The sequence below is a fragment of the Salvelinus alpinus genome, chromosome 6 (genome assembly GCF_045679555.1).
Source record: "Salvelinus alpinus chromosome 6, SLU_Salpinus.1, whole genome shotgun sequence".
Lineage (NCBI taxonomy): Eukaryota > Metazoa > Chordata > Actinopteri > Salmoniformes > Salmonidae > Salvelinus > Salvelinus alpinus.
Window position 1 is genome coordinate 83,840,389 of NC_092091.1, and position 21,288 is coordinate 83,861,676.

The window sequence follows — 21,288 nt, forward strand, 5'->3', positions numbered from 1 at the left end:
AGCTAGCTGGATAATACTGATACAGTAGCTGTATACCATCTTTGATCAGCTAGCTGGATAATACTGATACAGTAGCTATATACCATCTTTGGTCAGCTAGCTGGATAATACTGATACAGTAGCTATATAGCATCTTTGATCAGCTAGCTGGATAATACTGATACAGTAGCTGTATACCATCTTTGATCAGCTAGCTGGATAATACTGATACAGTAGCTATATACCATCTTTGGTCAGCTAGCTGGATAATACTGATACAGTAGCTATATAGCATCTTTGATCAGCTAGCTGGATAATACTGATACAGTAGCTATATACCATCTTTGGTCAGCTAGCTGGATAATACTGATACAGTAGCTATATACCATCTTTGGTCAGCTTGCTGGATTTTTGTTTGCTACTCTTATTGTTTGCTTTTCCAACATGACATGTAGCCAAATATTCTACAGTGAAGTCAGTGACATAAAGTCATGTCAATACCAGCTCGAGAATGACGACGGGCATGATTATGTTATGACTGTATACAGATTGTTGTAAATACAGTCGTGTTGATATTATATTGACAGTGACAACAAACACACAACAACACAGGGTGCTCTGACTGAATGAATGTTTCACGCCGCGGTTTTAAACCCAACAGTCGATAAATCAAACAGGTACATTCGTTGTAACAAATGTACACTTATCAGGGGATACTTTTGGTCACCTTTAGGTCTTGACTTTCTGCTCTCACACGGAATCACCAGTTCTGTTCTTTCCGTATTCAGCCGCGTTACGAATCCGAGCCAACTCCCAGGCGTGCCTTCTGATTGGCTCTGGTCATTTTTAAAGACACGTGCAGTTTATTATATATCTTTTGAATTTTGATGTAAACAAAACCGCATCGTCGATCAACTGAGCTTGAGAAAAAGTGGCATGGTTTTTACAATAAATTACAGGTGACAGAACTGTTTTTTCTGTTAATTCAAAATCCTACAGTTGGGTGTTCACTTCATTCGGTGTTCCACAGTAGCCTATCCAATTATGCTAATTTGATGTCAAACTGGTGAATGAACACAGGTGCCACCACTTAATTAGAAGGCCCCTCCTGCTAGTAATCAGCGTTCGTTTCCATTCTCATAAATAGATTCCGGAAATGAACTTGTTTATTCATTCCTTATTTACAAACCAGTTTGTGTAGTGCAGTACCTGTGGAGGTTCAAGGTAGGCCTGTGCTTGCGGTTTCATTTGCTTATGTTTTAGAGACTGTCTGCAGGTGTATAACTTCAGTGGAATGTTAGGCCTAATAGTGTTACTCCACATCAAGTCTGTAAACTTTATGGTATTGGCTGTTTATCTCACACCAATCTGTTTCATTAGAACCCAAGTCAACAATGGCAGACAAACCAGATGTGAGTGAGATCGCTCAGTTTGACAAGACTAAACTGAAGAAGACTGAGACTGAGGAGAAGAACACTCTACCTACCAAAGAGGGTAAATACAATGCCTTAGTAGCCACTGGATTTATTATGAAATCTGATGGCAACTAGGACTACTAGACCCTGAAATAAGGCACTCTGATGGGTATGCCATCTTGAATTTGGGTGATTTTGAGGTGGTTAACTTTGTCACGTTAGCATCGATGTCACCATTCTCTATTGATGTCTGTTTAATCTGTTCTTCTCACCTACAGTCATTGACCAGGAGAAGCAGGTGGAATCCTAAAATGGCTGCTGTCATCATTCCTCACTCACAAGCTACATCCCAGAGGGACTGTCTCTCAAACCTGAACTCTCCATTCTGGAATGGATCCTCATGGCTGCCTAAGTCACTTTAATAAAAGCCATGTAGACTAATCAATGTGTTGGTGACATTTGTTCAATTAATCTTGACTGAGTTTGTGTTCATTTTAAGGCATGTCTACTAGGCTGTTTACACAGGCAGCCTGTTTCGGACCCCCCACCACCAATTGGTCTATTTACTAATCAGGTCTCTTGCTAATAATTGTTCTTACAATTTATTTAGCCAGCCTGTGTGAATTCCTAATTCCCACTGACTTTGTGCAGTGTTCCACTTGACCCTCATATAATTCATGGCTGTAAGTGACACATTACAACTAAAGACACGCTTTGTTTCCCAGGTTGAAATCGCTTCCTGACCGGACAAGGGAACACAGATCCAGTTAAGAATGACATGCGTAGTTTAAATTCAACCTTTATTCACCGGACTGAACGACCCCTTGGGGATTTACAATGTACAACCTTGCACTAGGACAGCCAGCCTTGCATAACCTCTGTATTACATAGACCACATGGTATGAGAGGGAGAAATAGCTGTAGTTCATATTGGGTAATCATGATTAGCAAAGTCCCTAAGTAACATTTTATTGTAATTGAATTCAGGTGATTTTGCCCATTTTGTTTTCTTTGGTGCGCTAGATTAGAACCCAGGAAGTCGAATAGCTGGAAATGTTCCAGAATCTCACTTTATACTGAACAAAAGTATCAACTCAAATGCAAAGACTGTTAGTGCATATTAGGAAATCATCCAATTGAAATTCTTTAGGCCCTAATCTATGGATTTCACATAATGGCAGGGGTGCAGCAATTGGGAGGGCAGCCAATCAAAATGAGTTTTTACCCACAAGGGCTTGATTACAGACAAATTCTCCTCAGCACCAATCAGATGATCCCACAGGCGAAGAAGCAGAGTGTGGAGGTCCTGAGCTGGCATGGTTACATGTGTTCTGTGGTTGAGGCCGGTTGAACGCACTTCCAAATTCTCTAAAATGACGGTGGCAGCTTATAGAAAAATGTAATTCTCGGGCAACAGCTCTGGTGGGCATCCCTGCAGTCAGCATGCCAATTGCACGCTCCCTTGAGACGTGGCATTGTGTTGTGACAAAACTGTACATTTTAGTGGCCTTTTATTGTCACCAGAACAAGGTGCACCTGTGTAATGAGTATTCTGTTTAATCAACTTGATATGCCACACCTGTCAGGTGGCTGGATTATTTTAGCAAAGGCAAAATGCTCACTAACAGGGATATTAACAAATTTGTGCACAATTTAAGGTAAGCTTTTTGTTTGTATGGAACATTTCTGGGATTTTTTTAAAAATTTCAGTTCACGAAACCAACACTTTACATGTTGCGTTTATATTTTTGTTCATTGTATGTTCCTGTGAGGAAACATCTGTTTCTGAGTAGCTCAAGATGGAAATGGGGATGATTCTCAATCACATCTCAAGTTGCATAGTTACATTTCTGTCTACAGCTCTCCAGTCTTCCCCCACTGATTAAAGCCTCCATACTGCTGCACAGAATACAACCGCTGTTTCTACATTCAACTACATAACTGGGTGGTATTCATTAGGACACGAAATGGATAGGGTTTTGCAACACACAATGAAAAATGAGGGTTTCTTATTGGACAAGTCCAGGTAGTCCTTCCCTGTTTCAGTCCGTTTGGTGCCTAGTGAACACGACCCTGGAGGTACAACATAAACCTAACACCTTTCACACATTCTAGTTCACAATCGAAGGTGTTTTTATTCCGAATCTGTTGCAAACTGAATGTGTTGAAACTAAAAATAGTTTCTATTGGACAAATTCAGTTAAGTCTCTCTCCTTTTCATTTGCTTCCATTTTAAGAAACGTTTTGCAACAGAACAGTTCTTTCCAACTCTTTGGCTACATGTTGCTCTTTGATAAAGCAGTATATAATATATACTTCATAATATCAAAAGCGAAGACTGTACAGTACGAGAGTATATTACAAATCACAATTCACACGTATAAAAACAGGCCTGGTCGTCCGTCCGTCCTCAGGGTCCTCGGTGCTGTATCAGTTCTGTTCGTGTCGCAGGGAAACTAAACACATTCAATAACTAGTTACTGCATGTCTGGTCTTACTGGTTGCGTCCCAAAAGGCATCCTATACACTATGTAGTGTACTTCTTTAGACCAGAGCCCTTTGGGTCCAGGAGCCGGTGTCCCAAAAAAGCATCTTAAGGTTAAGTTAATCGGAAACTGGAACCTGGTTAATAGTATAGTATAGACTGCCTCAAGGCACAACTGTTAATTGAAATGCATTCCAGGTGACTACCTCATGAAGCTGGTTGAGAGAATGCCTAGAGTGTGCAAAGCTGTCATCAAGGCAAAGTGTGGCTACTTTGAAGAATATATATGATCCCATATGTGTTATTCCATAGTTTTGACGTCTTCACTATTATTCTACAATGTAGAAAATAGTAAAAATAAAGGAAAAACCCTTGAATGAGGAGGTGTGTCCAAAACGTCTGACTGGTGATATATATATATATATACACCCGTATGGTGTCGCTTCCTGATACAGTCAACATCAGGTAAAGTGAAAAATGTATTTCCAATGAAATCAAGGGAACTATATAATAGACCCCTTCTACAACTGTCACTCAAACATTCTGAATTCCAAATCAGGCACTGTAGCCCCTCCCTCCTGGCCACTACTGTAGATCTGAGAGGATCTGATTGGTGGAAGCAATAGGGAAACAGTTCCCCCCAGCCAATCGTTAAAAGGCAAGATGAAAGCGTTACCGTGACTCTTATATGAGATCCATAGGAGTGTCTAGGAGAGGGGTGTCAAACTCATTCCATGAAGGGCCTAGTTGTCTGCTAGTTTTAGGTTTTTCCTTTCAATTAAGCCCTCGAAAACCAGGTGAGGGGAATTCTTTACTAATTAGTGACCTTAATTCATCAATCAAGTACAAGGAGCGAAAACCTGCAGACACTCTGCCCTCCGTGGAATGAGTTTGACGTCTAGGGTGTAGGGGCTAAGACGGTGAAACTTGCATCCAGCCAATCAGATAAGCAAAGCAATTCAGGCTTTCTTGAAAGTCAAGACAATCCTTGTCCTGCAAAGAAACATTTTTCTTTTATAGTTTAAAAACTGTATTTAGCAAGCAGTCGGCATTTATAATTAACTGTGGGGTATAAACTGCTTTATAGTGATGTGATGACATCACGTGCCCCGCGTACCTTCAAAAGTATTCGGCAATCGTTTATTCGAAAAACACAGTTTAGATCATTTGTCTCAAAGAAAGTCAGACAAAATAAAACTCCACCTCTGTGGAAAAGGAAATGTTGTCGTTCATTAGAACGTTTCTCGTAGAGCTGCCGTTTTTCTTTGCGACATTGCTTTTGTCTAATTAACCCGGGTCACTGGAAACTGCCGAGTGTCTGGTCATTTTTACCAGCAACACAATGTTTTATGACCACATGATGTCATAATGGGGGTTATTTTTGTTGTTGTTGTTGCGTGTTTTCGACCATCCTCCCGTCTCCAAATCCTTCCGAGTCCTCAGCAGAAACACAAAATGTCCGCCCGACCAACGAAACCCTTTGCCTCAATATGGCCGTCCTCAGTTTCCATCGTTCTCCCCTGTTCAGCAGCTGGTGTCCAGAAGCTGTTTGTTCACCACCGCCTCCTTGGCCTTCGCGTAGTCCTTTTTACTCTCCTCTTTCTTAAGCTTGGTCAGCGCCGTCACTTTGGCCTGCGACCTCTTGATCTGAAACACGTCCCACCTCTCCGACAGCAGCCCCTTGTTAAAGATGACGGAGGTGACGCAGGAGGTGATGAGGATGGAGCAGAGAGACGTCAGCATGATGGTGGTACGGAACGGGAAGTACTGGGTCATCACGCCCTCCGCGTCCATCCTGAACCCAGGGAAGTGGATGACAGGGGGAAGGTTGATGAGGGGTTCCCCACTCAGGATACGGAGGACCAACGCTAGGAGATACCCCACACTGGCACCGTAGCCGTTGGACACCTAGCGGAATGAATGAACGAATCACTAGATAGATGAATAGATACTGTAGATGGATATCATGACATGCAGAATTCACAAATAATCTCTACACACGTCCACCACAGGAGGCTGGTGGCACTATAATTGGGGAGGACGTGCTGGTGATAATGGCTGGAGCGGAATAGGTGGAACGGTATCTAACACATGGTTTCCATGGTTTCCAGATGTTTGATGCCATTCCATTTGCTCCGTTCCAGACATTATTATGAGCCGTCCTCCCCTCAGCAGCCTCCTGTGCTGCTCACCCACTCATCCACCCCTACCTTGAAGAAGAGGACACAGACAAGCTGTGGGAACATGATGGTGTAGGACATGTCAACGCCCACCAGCCAGAAAACCAGAACACTGTTATCCAGGAAGGTCAGGGCCGTCCCCGCCAGGCCACACACCACCACCGAGGTACGGATCACCCACTGCATCTCCCTGTCTGAGGCCTGGAGGAGAGAGAGACACAAGATGGAGGCACAGTAGTCAGCACAGATCAAGACAGATCCAAGATGGAGGCACAGTGGTCAGGACAGATCCAAGATGGAGGCACAGTGGTTAGGAGAAACACAATAAATGACTATCACCCACTGCCTCTCTCTGCCTAGAGGTTAAATAAGAAGTTTGTAAGATCCTTCTTGTATGCAAACATGCGCGTGTGAGCCTTTTTATAGTCCGTATATGGTGGGGGTGATCCGAGTGACTGATAATATTCATGTCCAGTGGTGTGTATTCATGGATGCCAAGCCAGGCTTTCACCCAAAAAATGACCAAGAAAAAAACAAACATATAATGTATCTTTCGTCTCTCTGTGTTCCATACATTCAGCCTCTTCTGAATTTAAGGAAATGTATCTCACTGGAGAAAGCATCCAAGTGAAGGAAACCACGCCCCTGTATGTGTAACCCATCCATCTGATGCTGTCTGGTCAGAAAGAGGACGATGCTGTCTGGTCAGAAAGAGGACGATGCTGTCTGGCCAGAAAGAATATGATGCTGTCTGGTCAGAAAGAGGACGATGCTGTCTGGTCAGAAAGAGGACGATGCTGTCTGGTCAGAAAGAGGACGATGCTGTCTGTTCAGAAAGAGGACGATGCTGTCTGCGCAGGAAGAAGACGATGCTGTCTGGTCAGAAAGAGGACGATGCTGTCTGGTCAGAAAGAGGACGATGCTGTCTGGTCAGAAAGAGGAGGATAATGTCTGGTCAGAAAGAGGACGATGCTGTCTGGTCAGAAAGAGGACGATGCTCTCTGGTCAGAAAGAGGATGATGCTGTCTGGTCAGAAAGAGGACGATGCTGTCTGGTCAGAAAGAGGATGATGCTGTCTGGTCAGAAAGAGGAGGATGCTGTCTGGTCAGAAAGAGGATGATGCTGTCTGGTCAGAAAGAGGACGATGCTGTCTGGTCAGAAAGAGGACGATGCTGTCCGGTCAGAAAGAGGACGATGCTGTCCGGTCAGAAAGAGGACGATGCTATCTGGTCAGAAAGAGGACGATGCTGTCTGGTCAGAAAGAGGACGATGCTGTCTGGTCAGAAAGAGGACGATGCTGTCTGGTCAGAAAGAGTATGATGTTGTTTCCGCCCGTAGCATTGAATGCAAGGGAAGCCAGCGAACATTTGCTCTCCCTTGATAAAAATAATAACCAATCAGTGTTGAGTTAAATTGAATGAGCTCAGCTGTGAATGGTCCTGGCTCTCCAAAAAAAAAGTCTAAAGGCAAGCCAGTTTGGATTTGGCTTTGACCAATCACATCACATCAGAAGCCAAACGTCATTGACAGAACTTGAATTGTTGCATCCCATTGTTTTTTTACATTTATTTTTTCTATTTTACCTTTATTTAACCAGGTTGGCCAGTTGAGAACAAGTTCTCATTTACAACTGTGACCTGGCCAAGATAAAGCAAAGCAGTGGGACAAAAACAACAACACAGAGTTACACATAAACAAACGTACTTTCAATAACACAAAAGAAAAGAAAAATAGAAAAATCTATGTACAGTGTAAATGTAGAAGAGCAGGGAGATAGGCAATAAATAGGCCCTAGAGGTGAGAATAATTAGAATTTAGCCTTAATACTGGAGTGATAGATGATGATGTGCAAGTAGAGATACTGGGGTGCAAGAGTGTAAGTAATAATATGGGGATGAGGTAGTCGGGTGTGCTATTTACAGATTGGCTGTGTACAGGTACAGTGATTGTGTTGTTGATGAAAGAGGGTGAGAGGTGAAGAGGAGGATGACATTTCTCTACAAGTAGGGTGTCAACATGTTTTTTTTACTTGAGCGCACACATAAATCAGTACCATTGGACAGCAGTGGAGGCTGCTGAGGGGAGGACGGCTCATAATAATGTCTGGAACGGAGCGAATGGAACGGCATCAAGCACCTGGAAACTATGGAAACCATGAATTTGATACCATTCCACTGATTCTGCTCCAGCCATTACCACAAGCACATCCTCCCCAATGAAGGTGCCACAAACCACCTGTGATGGACAGCCACATCATATTTAGCTTACGTTGATTGGACTAAATAGTTGTTGGTATCTTTTAGTTGTCACTGTATTAGACTAAGCAGAGGTGATTTGATGATGTTGAAATGTTGAAGTTGAAATGGTACTGGAATAGTGGAGGCAGCTCCTGTTGTCTTTGTGACTTGCTGTAACTCTGTGGTTCTAAATCAATAATTGTTTAGTAGTCAGAAGATGTCAGAAACATGACCTTGCTTGACCATGCTGTAGGTCATGTAACTGTTTGTTACATGTAGTATGTTTTGTGGACTTCACCGGACAGATGTTGCTCTCTGGTTTTGTGATGAAACAAAGGTGTGGTTGAATTTATTCTGCCGCTGTGTCTTATTGTCTCGACCTTATATCACAGTTTTTTTTCTGGATTGGCTTCTCCAGTGATTTTACCCAGAACCCACTACTGCTGAGGTCAGCAAAGTTGTGACAATACAGCTGATTCACATGTTTCCCTGGCAGACTATAGAGAGAATACAATGTTACATATTCGGTTGTTCTCTTCAGAGTTCAAGGACTGGAACTCTAAAGAGAACATCAGAAGGACTATACACTTAGTATTTTGTTATATATATATATGACCAGCCTTATAGTCACTATGTTATATATATTCCTGTACAGTGTTATAAGTTGAGGTCGACCAGCCTTATAGTCACTATGTTATATATATTCCTGTACAGTGTTATAGGTTGAGGTCGACCAGCCTTATAGTCACTATGTTATATATATTCCTGTACAGTGTTATAAGTTGAGGTCGACCAGCCTTATAGCCACTATGTTATATATATTCCTGTACAGTGTTATAGGTTGAGGTCGACCAGCCTTATAGCCACTATGTTATATATATTCCTGTACAGTGTTATAAGTTGAGGTCGACCAGCCTTATAGTCACTATGTTATATATATTCCTGTACAGTGTTATAGGTTGAGGTCGACCAGCCTTATAGCCACTATGTTATATATATTCCTGTACAGTGTTATAGGTTGAGGTCGACCAGCCTTATAGCCACTATGTTATATATATTCCTGTACAGTGTTATAGGTTGAGGTCGACCAGCCTTATAGTCACTATGTTATATATATTCCTGTACAGTGTTATAGGTTGAGGTCGACCAGCCTTATAGCCACTATGTTATATATATTCCTGTACAGTGTTATAGGTTGAGGTCGACCAGCCTTATAGTCACTATGTTATATATATTCCTGTACAGTGTTATAGGTTGAGGTCAACCAGCCTTATAGCCACTATGTTATATATATTCCTGTACAGTGTTATAGGTTGAGGTCGACCAGCCTTATAGCCACTATGTTATACACTGCTCAAAAAAATAAAGGGAACACTTAAACAACACAATGTAACTCCAAGTCAATCACACTTCTGTGAAATCAAACTGTCCACTTAGGAAGCAACACTGATTGACAATACATTTCACATGCTGTTGTGCAAATGGAATAGACAACAGGTGGAAATTATAGGCAATTAGCAAGACACCCCCAATAAAGGAGTGGTTCTGCAGGTGGTGACCACAGACCACTTCTCAGTTCCTATGCTTCCTGGCTGATGTTTTGGTCACTTTTGAATGCTGGCGGTGCTTTCACTCTAGTGGTAGCATGAGACGGAGTCTACAACCCACACAAGTGGCTCAGGTAGTGCAGCTCATCCAGGATGGCACATCAATGCAAGCTGTGGCAAGAAGGTTTGCTGTGTCTGTCAGCGTAGTGTCCAGAGCATGGAGGCGCTACCAGGAGACAGGCCAGTACATCAGGAGACGTGGAGGAGGCCGTAGGAGGGCAACAACCCAGCAGCAGGACCGCTACCTCCGCCTTTGTGCAGAGCCCTGCAAAATGACCTCCAGCAGGCCACAAATGTGCATGTGTCTGCTCAAACGGTCAGAAACAGACTCCATGAGGGTGGTATGAGGGCCCAACGTCCACAGGTGGGGGTTGTGCTTACAGCCCAGCACCGTGCAGGACGTTTGGCATTTGCCAGAGAACACCAAGATTGGCAAATTCGCCACTGGCGCCCTGTGCTCTTCACAGATGAAAGCAGGTTCACACTGAGCACATGTGACAGACGTGACAGAGTCTGGAGACGCCGTGGAGAACGTTCTGCTGCCTGCAACATCCTCCAGCATGACCGGTTTGGCGGTGGGTCAGTCATGGTGTGGGGTGGCATTTCTTTGGGGGGCCGCACAGCCCTCCATGTGCTCCTCAGAGGTAGCCTGACTGCCATTAGGTACCGAGATGAGACCCTCAGACCCCTTGTGAGACCATATGCTGGTGCGGTTGGCCCTGGGTTCCTCCTAATGCAAGACGATGCTAGACCTCATGTGGCTGGAGTGTGTCAGCAGTTCCTGCAAGAGGAAGGCATTGATGCTATGGACTGGCCCGCCCGTTCCCCAGACCTGAATCCAATTGAGCACATCTGGGACATCATGTCTCGCTCCATCCACCGACGCCACGTTGCACCACAGACTGTCCAGGAGTTGGCGGATGCTTTAGTCCAGGTCTGGGAGGAGATCCCTCAGGAGACCATCCGCCACCTCATCAGGAGCATGCCCAGGCGTTGTAGGGAGGTCATACAGGCACGTGGAGGCCACACACACTACTGAGCCTAATTTTGACTTGTTTTAAGGACATTACATCAAAGTTGGATCAGCCTGTAGTGTGGTTTTCCACTTTAATTTTGAGTGTGACTCCAAATCCAGACCTCCATGATAAATTTGATTTCCATTGATCATTTTTGTGTGATTTTGTTGTCAGCACATTCAACTATGTAAAGAAAAAAGTATTTAATAAGAATATTTCATTCATTCAGATCTAGGATGTGTTATTTTAGTGTTCCCTTTATTTTTTTGAGCAGTGTATATACACTGTAGCCAGTGGTGTAAAAATACTTGAAAGTACTACTTAAGTAGTTTTTTTAAAGTCGTTTTTTGGGGTAACTGTATTTTACTTTTTATAACTGTACTTTACTTCACTACATTCCTAAAGAAAATGTTGTACTTTTTACTTCTTACATTTTCCCTGAAACTCAAAAGTACTCGTTACATTTTGAATGGTTAGCAGGACAGAATGTTTTTCTAATTCACACACTTATCAAGAGAACATCCCTCACTAACAGCATTGAATAATGTAGCTACAGTTGTTCATCTTTGAACGCTGCCCTATATTGTACAGTGCATTATGGGTAACATTCCACGGTCGGACTGAATGGAAACAATTAAATTAGCGTTCAAGACCAAAGTGTTGAACAACAACAAAACACAGTGAGACACAGACAGACAGACACACAGACACACAGTCAGTCAGTCTTTGAATAGGCCCCATTACTTCTCAAAGCCGGCAGTAGGCATGTGTGTATAATGTGTAATATAGTGGTTAGATAATCTGGCAGTAGGCATGTGTGTATAATGTGTAATATAGTGGTTAGATAAGCTGGCAGTAGGCATGTGTGTATAATGTGTAATAGTGATTGGCTGTAAATATTATGCAGCTGCCCACACAACACAAGGTCGTCTATACATAATGCTCTTAACCAATCAAAAGCCCTCGTTTTCAGACCCCCAACAGAGAAAAACAGGAACGAAAAACATCTTTCCCAAGATACATTTGAATTCAAAATCCTCCAAAAATGGTAACATCCTCTGTCTCCTAGAACAGCATGAGGGCCAAATGGAGACGTGTGTGTGTGTGTGTGTGTGTGTGTGTGTGGACGTTGAAGTTACATTGAAACAACGTTGAAACAACAACGAAGTGACGTTTCGTAATGTTTTCCGACCTGATTCCTGATGATATTCTTGTAGATGTTGGAGGAGAACATGGAGGCGGAGCTGAGGAGGGCGGAGTCCATGGATGACATCACGGCGGCAGCGACGGCCCCGATGCCGATGATGGAGACGTAGGAGGGGGTGAGGTACTGCAGGGCGATGGGGAGGATGGACCCGGCCTGGCCGCGCTCGTATGGGGTCGGAGAACCATAGCTAGTCAGGTTCCAGTCTGAACAACACAACACATTAAGAAACATTAGTCGTTGGTCCAGTTTGTGAAAGAACACACACCTTTTCATTGTAGGTTCACAAACCCTCACTGACCCATTTCTAGTGCAACAACTGGGTGGCCATTTTGGGCTTGTTGCATTAAAACAGACACTTCCTGTGGAGTTATACTGTTCTGTCACAAACCCTCACTAAGAGAGGTGTGTGTGTGTGTGTGTGTGTGTGTGTGTGTGTGTGTGTGTGTGTGTGTGTGTGTGTGTGTGTGTGTGTGTGTGTGTGTGTGTGTGTGTGTGTGTGTGTGTGTGTGTGTGTGTGTGTGTGTGTGTGTGTGTGTGTGTGTGAGAAAGAGTGAGAGAGAAAGAGTGTCAGAGAAAGAGTGTCAGAGAAAGAGTGTGAGAGAGTGTGAGAGAGTGTGTGAGAGAGTGAGAGAGTGTGTGAGAGAGTGAGAGAGTGTGTGAGAGAGTGAGAGAGTGAGTGAGTGAGTGAGTGAGTGAGTGAGTGAGTGAGTGAGTGAGTGAGTGTTACCTGTGGATGCAGCGACAGCCCCCACCAAGACAGACGGGATGCCCAGCACCAGGCAGAAAGCTGAGGAGGCGAAGCAGGTGACCTGAGCCTGGGTGTAGGACGACGCTGATAGGATCCTCTGGTAGAAGGCCTGATAGGCCAGGCCTCCCAGAGCCTGAGAACACAACATCTCATCACTAACAGGTGCTAAGTGGCATAAACAAATCCACGTCCAGCCACTCGTGTGGGTTTGACATTTTAAAAAGCCTTTAATGAACGGGCTAGGCCATTATTAAATTACACCAATGTGTATTGTCCTACGCCTTCATCAAGGTGTCTGTTTTGTCATTTAGAGAATATAGTGAATATATCCTTTAAATGAGGTGGGACACCAGGAGAACAGCTGATAGGCCAGAAGTCTAAGACCCCAAAGGGAGACAACAACCCGTAGAATTAGAATGAGTAGAATGGGCTTGGAAGCTCTGACCATGGCAATTTAACAGGTAAACTGTTCTATTCTATTCGTTCTAATTCTATGGAACAATCGACACTTATCAGGAGAATGAGGCTGTTTTAAAATGCTTCACAAATATATGGGTCATTCTACAGAAGTGGTTCCCCAGTAAAAAAAAAAGACAACTATTTACAAAAATATAAAATCATTTAGGTCATTTCTTTACATCATGACATATTCTAGTCCATTCCAAGGCAATAACAGACACATCGGTAAATTAATATAGTACAAAACCATTGTTTATTTACTGTACCTATTTATATTGGGAGGTGGCGGTCTCCCACCCTGGCTCCTAAAATTCTTGTTTGACAATAAAACAAATAATGATTTTTGTAATTCTTCAACACTACTTCAATAGATCATCTTGAGTTGTTCTATTATGAAATGGAAACATGCTGATCTGAATGTTGTTCCCAGTTTTGATGACACTACCGACACATTAAAAGACTTTAGAATGAATGTGCCTTAATAAGCCACACCCCTACAATTGTAATCAGGAAATGGGATTGCATTCCTCTGCATCACGGCCACATGGTGAGTCTGCCAACATTTCAAAGAAAATTTGTGAACAAGTTAATAAATCTTCTGTATTTTTAAGAAGTATCAATACTGAAAATATATATTTCTAATGCTTTTGGGACTAAAAATATGTTTTGGGGGGGATGTATATCAGTCCAAAATATAGCTGCGAGTCATATCTTAGCTATGGGGATTCATTTAAAGTCCAAAATAAGTTTCAATGATCAAAACTAAAATGGTCACAATCGAAACAGTTTGATTGGTTTCATTTATGACACTTGATTGTTACTCCAGTGGTATTTCTTTACATCGATTTGAAAACACATCTGATGTGATAATCTACATTAAACACATACATGATTATTTGTAGAGTTATTAAGGACAGTCAGGGACATCCGTAAGGTGGCAACATGATTTGAAGTACAGCAGAAAGACAGAGATCTTCTCTGAGTACAGAGAGGATAAAAACAGACCCTGTGCAGCAGTGAAAAGGCACAAAGACAGAGATCTTCTCTGAGTACAGAGAGGATAAAAACAGACCCTGTGCAGCAGTGAAAAGGCACAACGACAGAGATCTTCTCTGGGTACAGAGAGGATAAAAACAGACCCTGTGCAGCAGTGAAAAGGCACAACGACAGAGATCTTCTCTGAGTACAGAGAGGATAAAAACAGACCCTGTGCAGCAGTGAAAAGGCACAACGACAGAGATCTTCTCTGAGTACAGAGAGGATAAAAACAGACCCTGTGCAGCAGTGAAAAGGCACAACGACAGAGATCTTCTCTGAGTACAGAGAGGATAAAAACAGACCCTGTGCAGCAGTGAAAAGGCACAACGACGGAGCCAAAGGCTCCCAGAGAGGAGAATGGAATGGCGTGCACGGCTATACCATGGTGCAGCTCTCTGGTGGAGAATTCACCTGCCCTTCATGTGGCAAACCATGTGGGTCTGGCATTGGTCTGCACAGCCACATGCAATGGCACAAACACAACCTCATCAATAACCACAATTGGGAGCAGTGTCATCATCAACATCGACGTCAGCCGCAAGTTAGTGTGTGTACCTATGATACTTGTGTGTGTGTGTGTAGCTACATCTGTGCGTGCGTCTGTGTGTTTTCGGGTCACTCACCAGAACCATGAAGTCGTCAATCCACTTCCCCGCGTCTCTCAGCTCCAGCTTGCCGACCCAGGGGGCCTGGAACGTCTCGTTGAATGCGGTCAGAGTGATGTCCATGGAGTTTGGGTTGGTCATCATAAATGGCACACAGATCCACTGTGAGAGGAGAGGTGAGGGGGGGAGAGGTGAAGGGAGGGGAGGGGGGAGGGGTGAGGGGAAGCGAGGGGAGGGGGGAGAGGGGAGAGGTGAGGGGAAGCGGGGGGAGAGGGGAGAGGTGAGGGGAAGCGAGGGGAGGGGGGAGAGGTGAAGTGAAGCGGGGGGAGAGGTGAGGGGAAGCGAGGGGAGGGGGGGAGAGGTGAAGCAAGGGGAGGGGGGAGGGGGGAAGGGAGGAGAGGGGGAGGAGTTAGGGTTGGTCATCATAACAGATCCACTGTGACAACAACAACATGAGGATCAGTGAGATTAAGTAGCTCCCACTGTTTTCACTGCACTCCCCAAAATACATGTCCTCCAACCTACGGTAGAAAGCTGACAAATACACATTGTTAAAGGTCCAATGAGGCTGTTTCTTTTTTTATCTCAATATCAAATAATTAAGTACTTTACTGTAATTGTTTTCAATTAAAAAGGTCAAACAAGAAACAAAAATAACTTCTTAACAAAGAGCAATTAACAAAGAATTTATGTAGGACTGTCTGGGAGTGGTCTGTTATTGTCCGAGAGGTTTGGAACTCTTTCTTATTGGTCTATTAACTCATTTACTGCTTGGTGATGTCACCAGGCCAAAACTCCATCCTAGAACAACTAGCAGACATTTCAGGCGGCTCTTACACTGAAATGGCAATATCATCATTTTCACATTTTCACAGTATTATTCCAACCTAGTGTGGAAATGTATATATATAAAACACAAGAAAATCTTGATTTGAATGCACTGGGCCTTTACGTATATTGGAATTTCCTTTCAAATAAAGTTGGATTCGATTTGAATGGCTATGACTGATCATCAAGCTGAAATAGTCTTTAAATAAAGTTGGATTGGATTCAAAATGGCCGCCTGTCACTCACCAGACTGAGGAAGATGAGGATGAGCTGGATGACGTCGGTGTAGGCTACAGAGTAGAGTCCTCCCAGTAGAGTGTAGATGATGGCCACCACAGAGCTGATACAGATGGAGTAGACATAGGGCAGGTCCAGAATCACACTCATAGTGCCACCTGCAGCACACAGGGAGGGCAACGGAACACTGAGCCAAGGAACACTCAGAACACTGAGCCAAGGAACACTCAGAACACTGAGCATCATCAACAACAGAATGTCCACAGACCGTTATCAGTGATTAGCTGATCACCTACTGCTGTATAGCTGAACCACTCTGCTTCTCCTTCTGGAAACTAAATGCTGGTTATAACTTATGGCTACTTTGTGTACCGCATAAACGTACTGCAAATACTAAAGTAATATCCTAGAAACAGTGGTGAGCCTGGTCAAGTACAGTATAATACTTTTCTATTGCTATATACTATTAACAGTACATATTATAAATGTAACTTTTTTATATACATACAGTTGAAGTCGGAAGTTTACATGCACCATAGCCAAATACATTTATACTCAGTTTTTCACAATTCCTGACATTTAATCTGAGTAAAAATGCCCTGTCTTAGGTCAGTTAGGATCACCTATTTATTTTAAGAATGTGAAATGTCAGAATAATAATAGAGAAAATTATTTCTTTCAGCTTTTATTTCTTTCGTCACATTCCCAGTGGGTCAGAAGTTTACATACATTCAATTAGTATTTGGTAGCATTGCCTTTAAATTGTTTAACTTGGGTCAAACTTTTCGGTTAGCCTACCACAAGCTTCCCACAATAAGTTGGGTGAATTTTGGCCCATTCCCCCTGACAGAGCTGGTGTAACTGAGTCAGGTTTGTAGGCCTCCTTGCTCAGGGCTTTGTGATGGCCACTCCAATACCTTGACTTTGTTGTCCTTAAGCCATTTTGCCACAACTTTGGAAGCATGCTTGGGGTCATTGTCCATTTGGAAGACCCATTTGCGACCAAGCTTTAACTTCCTGACTGATGTCCTGAGATGTTGCTTCAATATATCCACATAATTTTCCTTCCTCATGAAGCCATCTTTTTTGTGAAGTGCACCAGTCCCTCCTGCAGCAAAGCACCCCCACAACATGATACTGCAACCCCCGTGCTTCATGGTTGGGATGGTGTTCTTCGGCTTGCAAGCCTCCCCCTTTTTCCTCCAAACATATCGATGGTCATTATGGCCAAACAGTTTCATCAGACCAGAGGACATTTCTCCAAAAAGTACGATCTTTGTCCCCATGTGCAGTTACAAACCATAGTCTGGCTTTTTTATGGTGGTTTTGGAGCAGTGGCTTCTTCCTTGCTGAACGGCCTTTCAGGTTATGTCAATATAGGACTCGTTTTACTGTGGATATAGATACTTTTGTACCCGTTTCTTCCAGCATCTTCACAAGGTCCTTTGCTGTTGTTCTGGGATTGATTTGCACTTTTCGCACCAAAGTACGTTCATCTATAAGAGACAGAACGCGCCTCCTTCCTGAGCGGTATGATGGCTGCGTGGTCCCATGGTGTTTATACTTGTGTACTATTATTTGTACAGATGAACGTGGTACCTTCAGGCGTTTGGAAATTGCTCCCAAGGATGAACCAGACTTGTGGAGGTCTACAATTTTTTTTCTGAGGTCTTGGCTGATTTCTTTTGATTTTCCCATGATGTCAAGCAAAGAGGCACTGAGTTTGAAGGTAGGCCTTGAAATACATCCACAGGTACACCTCCAATTGACTCAAACGATGTCAATTAGCCTATCAGAAGCTTCTAAAGCCATGACATAATTTTCTGGAATTTCTCAAGCTGTTTAAAGGCACAGTCAACTTAGTGTATGTAAACTTCTGACCCACTGGAATTTTGATACAGTGAATTATAAGTGAAATAATCTGTCTGTTAACAATTGTTGGGAAAATGACTTGTGTCATGCACAAAGTAGATGTCCTAACCGACGTGCCAAAACTATAGTTTGTTAACAAGAAATTTGTGGAGTGGTTTTAAACTAGTTTTAATGACTCCAACCTAAGTGTATGTAAACTTCTGACTTCAACTGTATATGCTGTCTGTCCATTGATGTCCATATAATCATAGCATTTCTTCAGTTTAGGTCAACAATGGGTTCTAGCCTCGACCTAAGCAGGGCAGGGTCTGTTTCAAACCTTGAAGCAACCAAAGAGCAATGGTCAAGCAACAGGCCTGTCAAAATGTATCTTTTTTAAACCGAAGAAAGCAAAACGGCTCATATCGGAAGAAGCCTACTGAGTCTCTGAGTTCCTTCTCTCACTCGAAGATTCATCATAAATCATCATCATCATCATCATCAGGTTACATCATAACTATTCAGAACTAAGGAACTAAAGAATATCAAATAATAATAATAATGCACAAATAAATATTTAAATAGAGAAAATTATCAATAAGTAGATAAACATGAGTAAATCCAGGTCTACCTCTCTCCAATCAGGGCCAGGGTCAGCCCAGCTCGGCCCCGCCCGCCTGGCCAAGACGCACCTACGTCCTTAAACAGAAAAGTGTCAGATCGCCACATCGCTGACTACTAGGTTTTTCAGCCTGCCTGTGACCTTTTGACCTCTACTCTTGACCTTTGACTTGAACTTCACCACATATATTTGAATGTTTGACCTCTGATGTCGAGGAGTATCTATTTTTTTATATTTTCTTTAGCCCCTTCAGAGATGGTGTGTGTGTGTGTGTGTGTGTGTGTGTGTGTGTGTGTGTGTGTGTGTGTGTGTGTGTGTGTGTGTGTGTGTGTGTGTGTGTGTGTGTGTGTGTGTGTGTGTGTGTGTGTGTGTGTGTGTGTGTGTGCGTGCGTGTCGAGGGTTGGAGAACATACTGTACTGCAGAACCAATTGGTTACGTAGGCAACATAAAACAATTGTATCAGTTGGTTACCTAGGCAACATTCAAACATTGTATCAGTTGGTCATTCTAGGGCCACAATAAAACATTGAATCAGTTGGTTACCTAGGCAACATTCAAACATTGAATCAGTTGGTTACCTAGGCTGACCAGCGTCCTAGCGACCCACAGGACGTCTGCAATGAGCGCTGGGAAGATGAGCAGGCTGCTCAGGACGTTGCCATACTTTATCTGGAACGGGTCCATCATCGTCACATACTTGTTTTCCCTCATTGGCTTGGCGAAGAAAAAACCACCTGCATCAGAAAATAAAGAAAAGAGAGAGAGGAGTAGGGGGATGGAGGGGAGAGGGAGAGTAGGAGGGGATGGAGGGGGGAGAGTAGGAGGGGATGGAGGGGTGAGAGAGAGGGAGAGGGGTTGGAGGGGTGAGAGAGAGGGAGATGGGGATGGAGGGGTGAGAGAGAGGGAGAGGGGTTGGAGGGGTGAGAGAGAGGAGGAGGGGATGGAGGGGAGAGGGAGAGGAGGAGGGGATGGAGGGGTGAGAGAGAGGGAGAGGGGTTGGAGGGGTGAGAGAGAGGAGGAGGGGATGGAGGGGGGAGAGAGAGGGAGATGGGGATGGAGGGGTGAGAGAGAGGGAGAGGGGTTGGAGGGGGGAGAGAGAGGAGGAGGGGATGGAGGAGGGAGAGAGAGGGAGATGGGGATGGGGATGGAGAGGTGAGAGAGAGGAGGAGGGGATGGAGGGGGGAGAGAAAGGGAGATGGGGATGGAGAGGTGAGAGAGAGAGAGGGAGGAGGGGATGGAGGGGGGAGAGAGAGGGAGAGGGGGATGGAGAGGTGAGAGAGAGGAGGAGGGGATGGAGGGGGGAGAGAGAGGAGGAGGGGATGGAGGAGTGAGAGAGAGAAGGTGGGGGATAGAGGGGAAAGAGAGGGAGAGGGGGATGGAGAGAGAGGAGGAGAGGATTGAGGGCAAGAGAGAGAGGAGGGAGGGTGGGTGGAGAGAGAGGAGGGAGGGTGGGTGGAGAGGAGGGGGATGGAGGGGGGAGAGAGAGAGGAGGGGGATGGAGGGGGGAGAGAGAGAGGAGGGGGATGGAGGGGGAGAGAGAGAGGAAGAGGGGGATGGAGGGGGTGGGAGGAAGAGGAGGAGGAGGATGGAGGGGGGATAATAAAACAATAGGAAACTTAAAACAAACAGGTGTTGACCTCTGATAACACAACACCTGTTTCTGTTTTGTTATTGCCAGCCGAGCGCCGGACAAACAATGGATCAAAACAACGCCAAGGGGATCATGTTACATTTCCTGCGTGTGTGTGTGTGTGTGTGTGTGTGTGTGTGTGTGTGTGTGTGTGTGTGTGTGTGTGTGTGTGTGTGTGTGTGTGTGTGTGTGTGTGTGTGTGCGTGTGTGTGTGTGTGTGGAGGACACCTATGGCCCAGTTGGGAGCATTCTGCTCCAGCGATCAAGTTACACATAGGTCACGTTCCAAATGGCACCCTAATCCCTTTGTATTTTGACCAGGGCCCAGAGGGGAATAGAGTGCTGTTTGACCAGGGCCCAGAGGGGAATAGAGTGCTATTTGACCAGGTCCCAGAGGGAATAGGGTGCTATTTGACCAGGGCCCAGAGGGAATAGGGTGCTGTTTGACCAGGTCCCAGAGGGAATAGGGTGCTATTTGACCAGGGCCCAGAGGGAATAGGGTGCTGTTTGACCAGGGCCCAGAGGGAATAGGGTGCTATTTGACCAGGGCCCAGAGGGAATAGGGTGCTATTTGACCAGGGCCCAGAGGGAATAGGGTGCTGTTTGACCAGGGCCCAGAGGGAATAGAGTGCTGTTTGACCAGGGCCCAGAGGGAATAGGGTGCTGTTTGACCAGGGCCTGGAACACTTTCAACACCTTGTAGAGTCCATGCCCTGAAGCATTAGAGTCAACATGGGCCAGCATCCCTGTGGAACGCTTTCAACACCTTGTAGAGTCCATGCCCTGAAGCATTAGAGTCAACATGGGCCAGCATCCCTGTGGAACGCTTTCAACACCTTGTAGAGTCCATGCCCTGAAGCATTAGAGTCAACATGGGCCAGCATCCCTGTGGAACACTTTCAACACCTTGTAGAGTCCATGCCCTGAAGCATTAGAGTCAACATGGGCCAGCATCCCTGTGGAACACTTTCAACACCTTGTAGAATCCATGTTTCCGACAAATTGAGGCTGTTCTGAGGGCAAAATGTGGGGGTACAACTCAATATCAGGAAGGCGTTCTTAATGTTTTGTACATTCAGTGTTGCTATGGATACGATACGTGTTGTGGTTTGACCTTCATGGTGGCATAACCATGACCCTGTC

The 21,288-nt window shown here is 44.4% G+C and overlaps 2 protein-coding genes across 2 annotated transcripts in view; one reads left to right on the plus strand and one right to left on the minus strand.

Moving 5' to 3' along the window:
* The first annotated feature begins 1,072 nt into the window (after positions 1-1,072).
* On the plus strand, positions 1,073-1,835 carry LOC139579518 (thymosin beta-b). The gene is made up of 3 exons (XM_071408236.1): positions 1,073-1,203; positions 1,360-1,473; positions 1,673-1,835. The coding sequence occupies exons 2-3, from the start codon at positions 1,374-1,376 to the stop codon at positions 1,702-1,704; spliced, it is 132 nt and encodes a 43-aa protein (XP_071264337.1). The 5' UTR covers positions 1,073-1,203; positions 1,360-1,373; the 3' UTR covers positions 1,705-1,835.
* A 341-nt stretch (positions 1,836-2,176) lies between these two features.
* The window catches only part of LOC139579516 (high affinity choline transporter 1-like), a 45,533-nt gene continuing 26,421 nt past the window's right edge, over positions 2,177-21,288 (minus strand). The window contains exons 4-10 of the mRNA XM_071408235.1: positions 19,094-19,249; positions 16,051-16,199; positions 14,995-15,138; positions 12,854-13,007; positions 12,112-12,329; positions 6,090-6,260; positions 2,177-5,787 (exon numbers count right to left, since the gene is read on the minus strand). Of these exons, the coding sequence (XP_071264336.1) occupies positions 5,404-5,787; positions 6,090-6,260; positions 12,112-12,329; positions 12,854-13,007; positions 14,995-15,138; positions 16,051-16,199; positions 19,094-19,249 (1,376 nt within the window). The 3' untranslated portion in view covers positions 2,177-5,403. The remainder of the gene's footprint in view (positions 5,788-6,089; positions 6,261-12,111; positions 12,330-12,853; positions 13,008-14,994; positions 15,139-16,050; positions 16,200-19,093; positions 19,250-21,288) is intronic.

What these genes read in the sequence shown, in the direction of transcription:
- LOC139579518 (XM_071408236.1), top strand. Translation starts at nt 1,374, where the DNA reads ATGGCAGACAAACCAGATGTGAGTGAGATCGCTCAGTTTGACAAGACT. An exon ending in CACTCTACCTACCAAAGAGG is followed by an intron (nt 1,474 to 1,672) that starts GTAAATACAATG and finishes TCTCACCTACAG; the next exon opens with TCATTGACCAGGAGAAGCAG.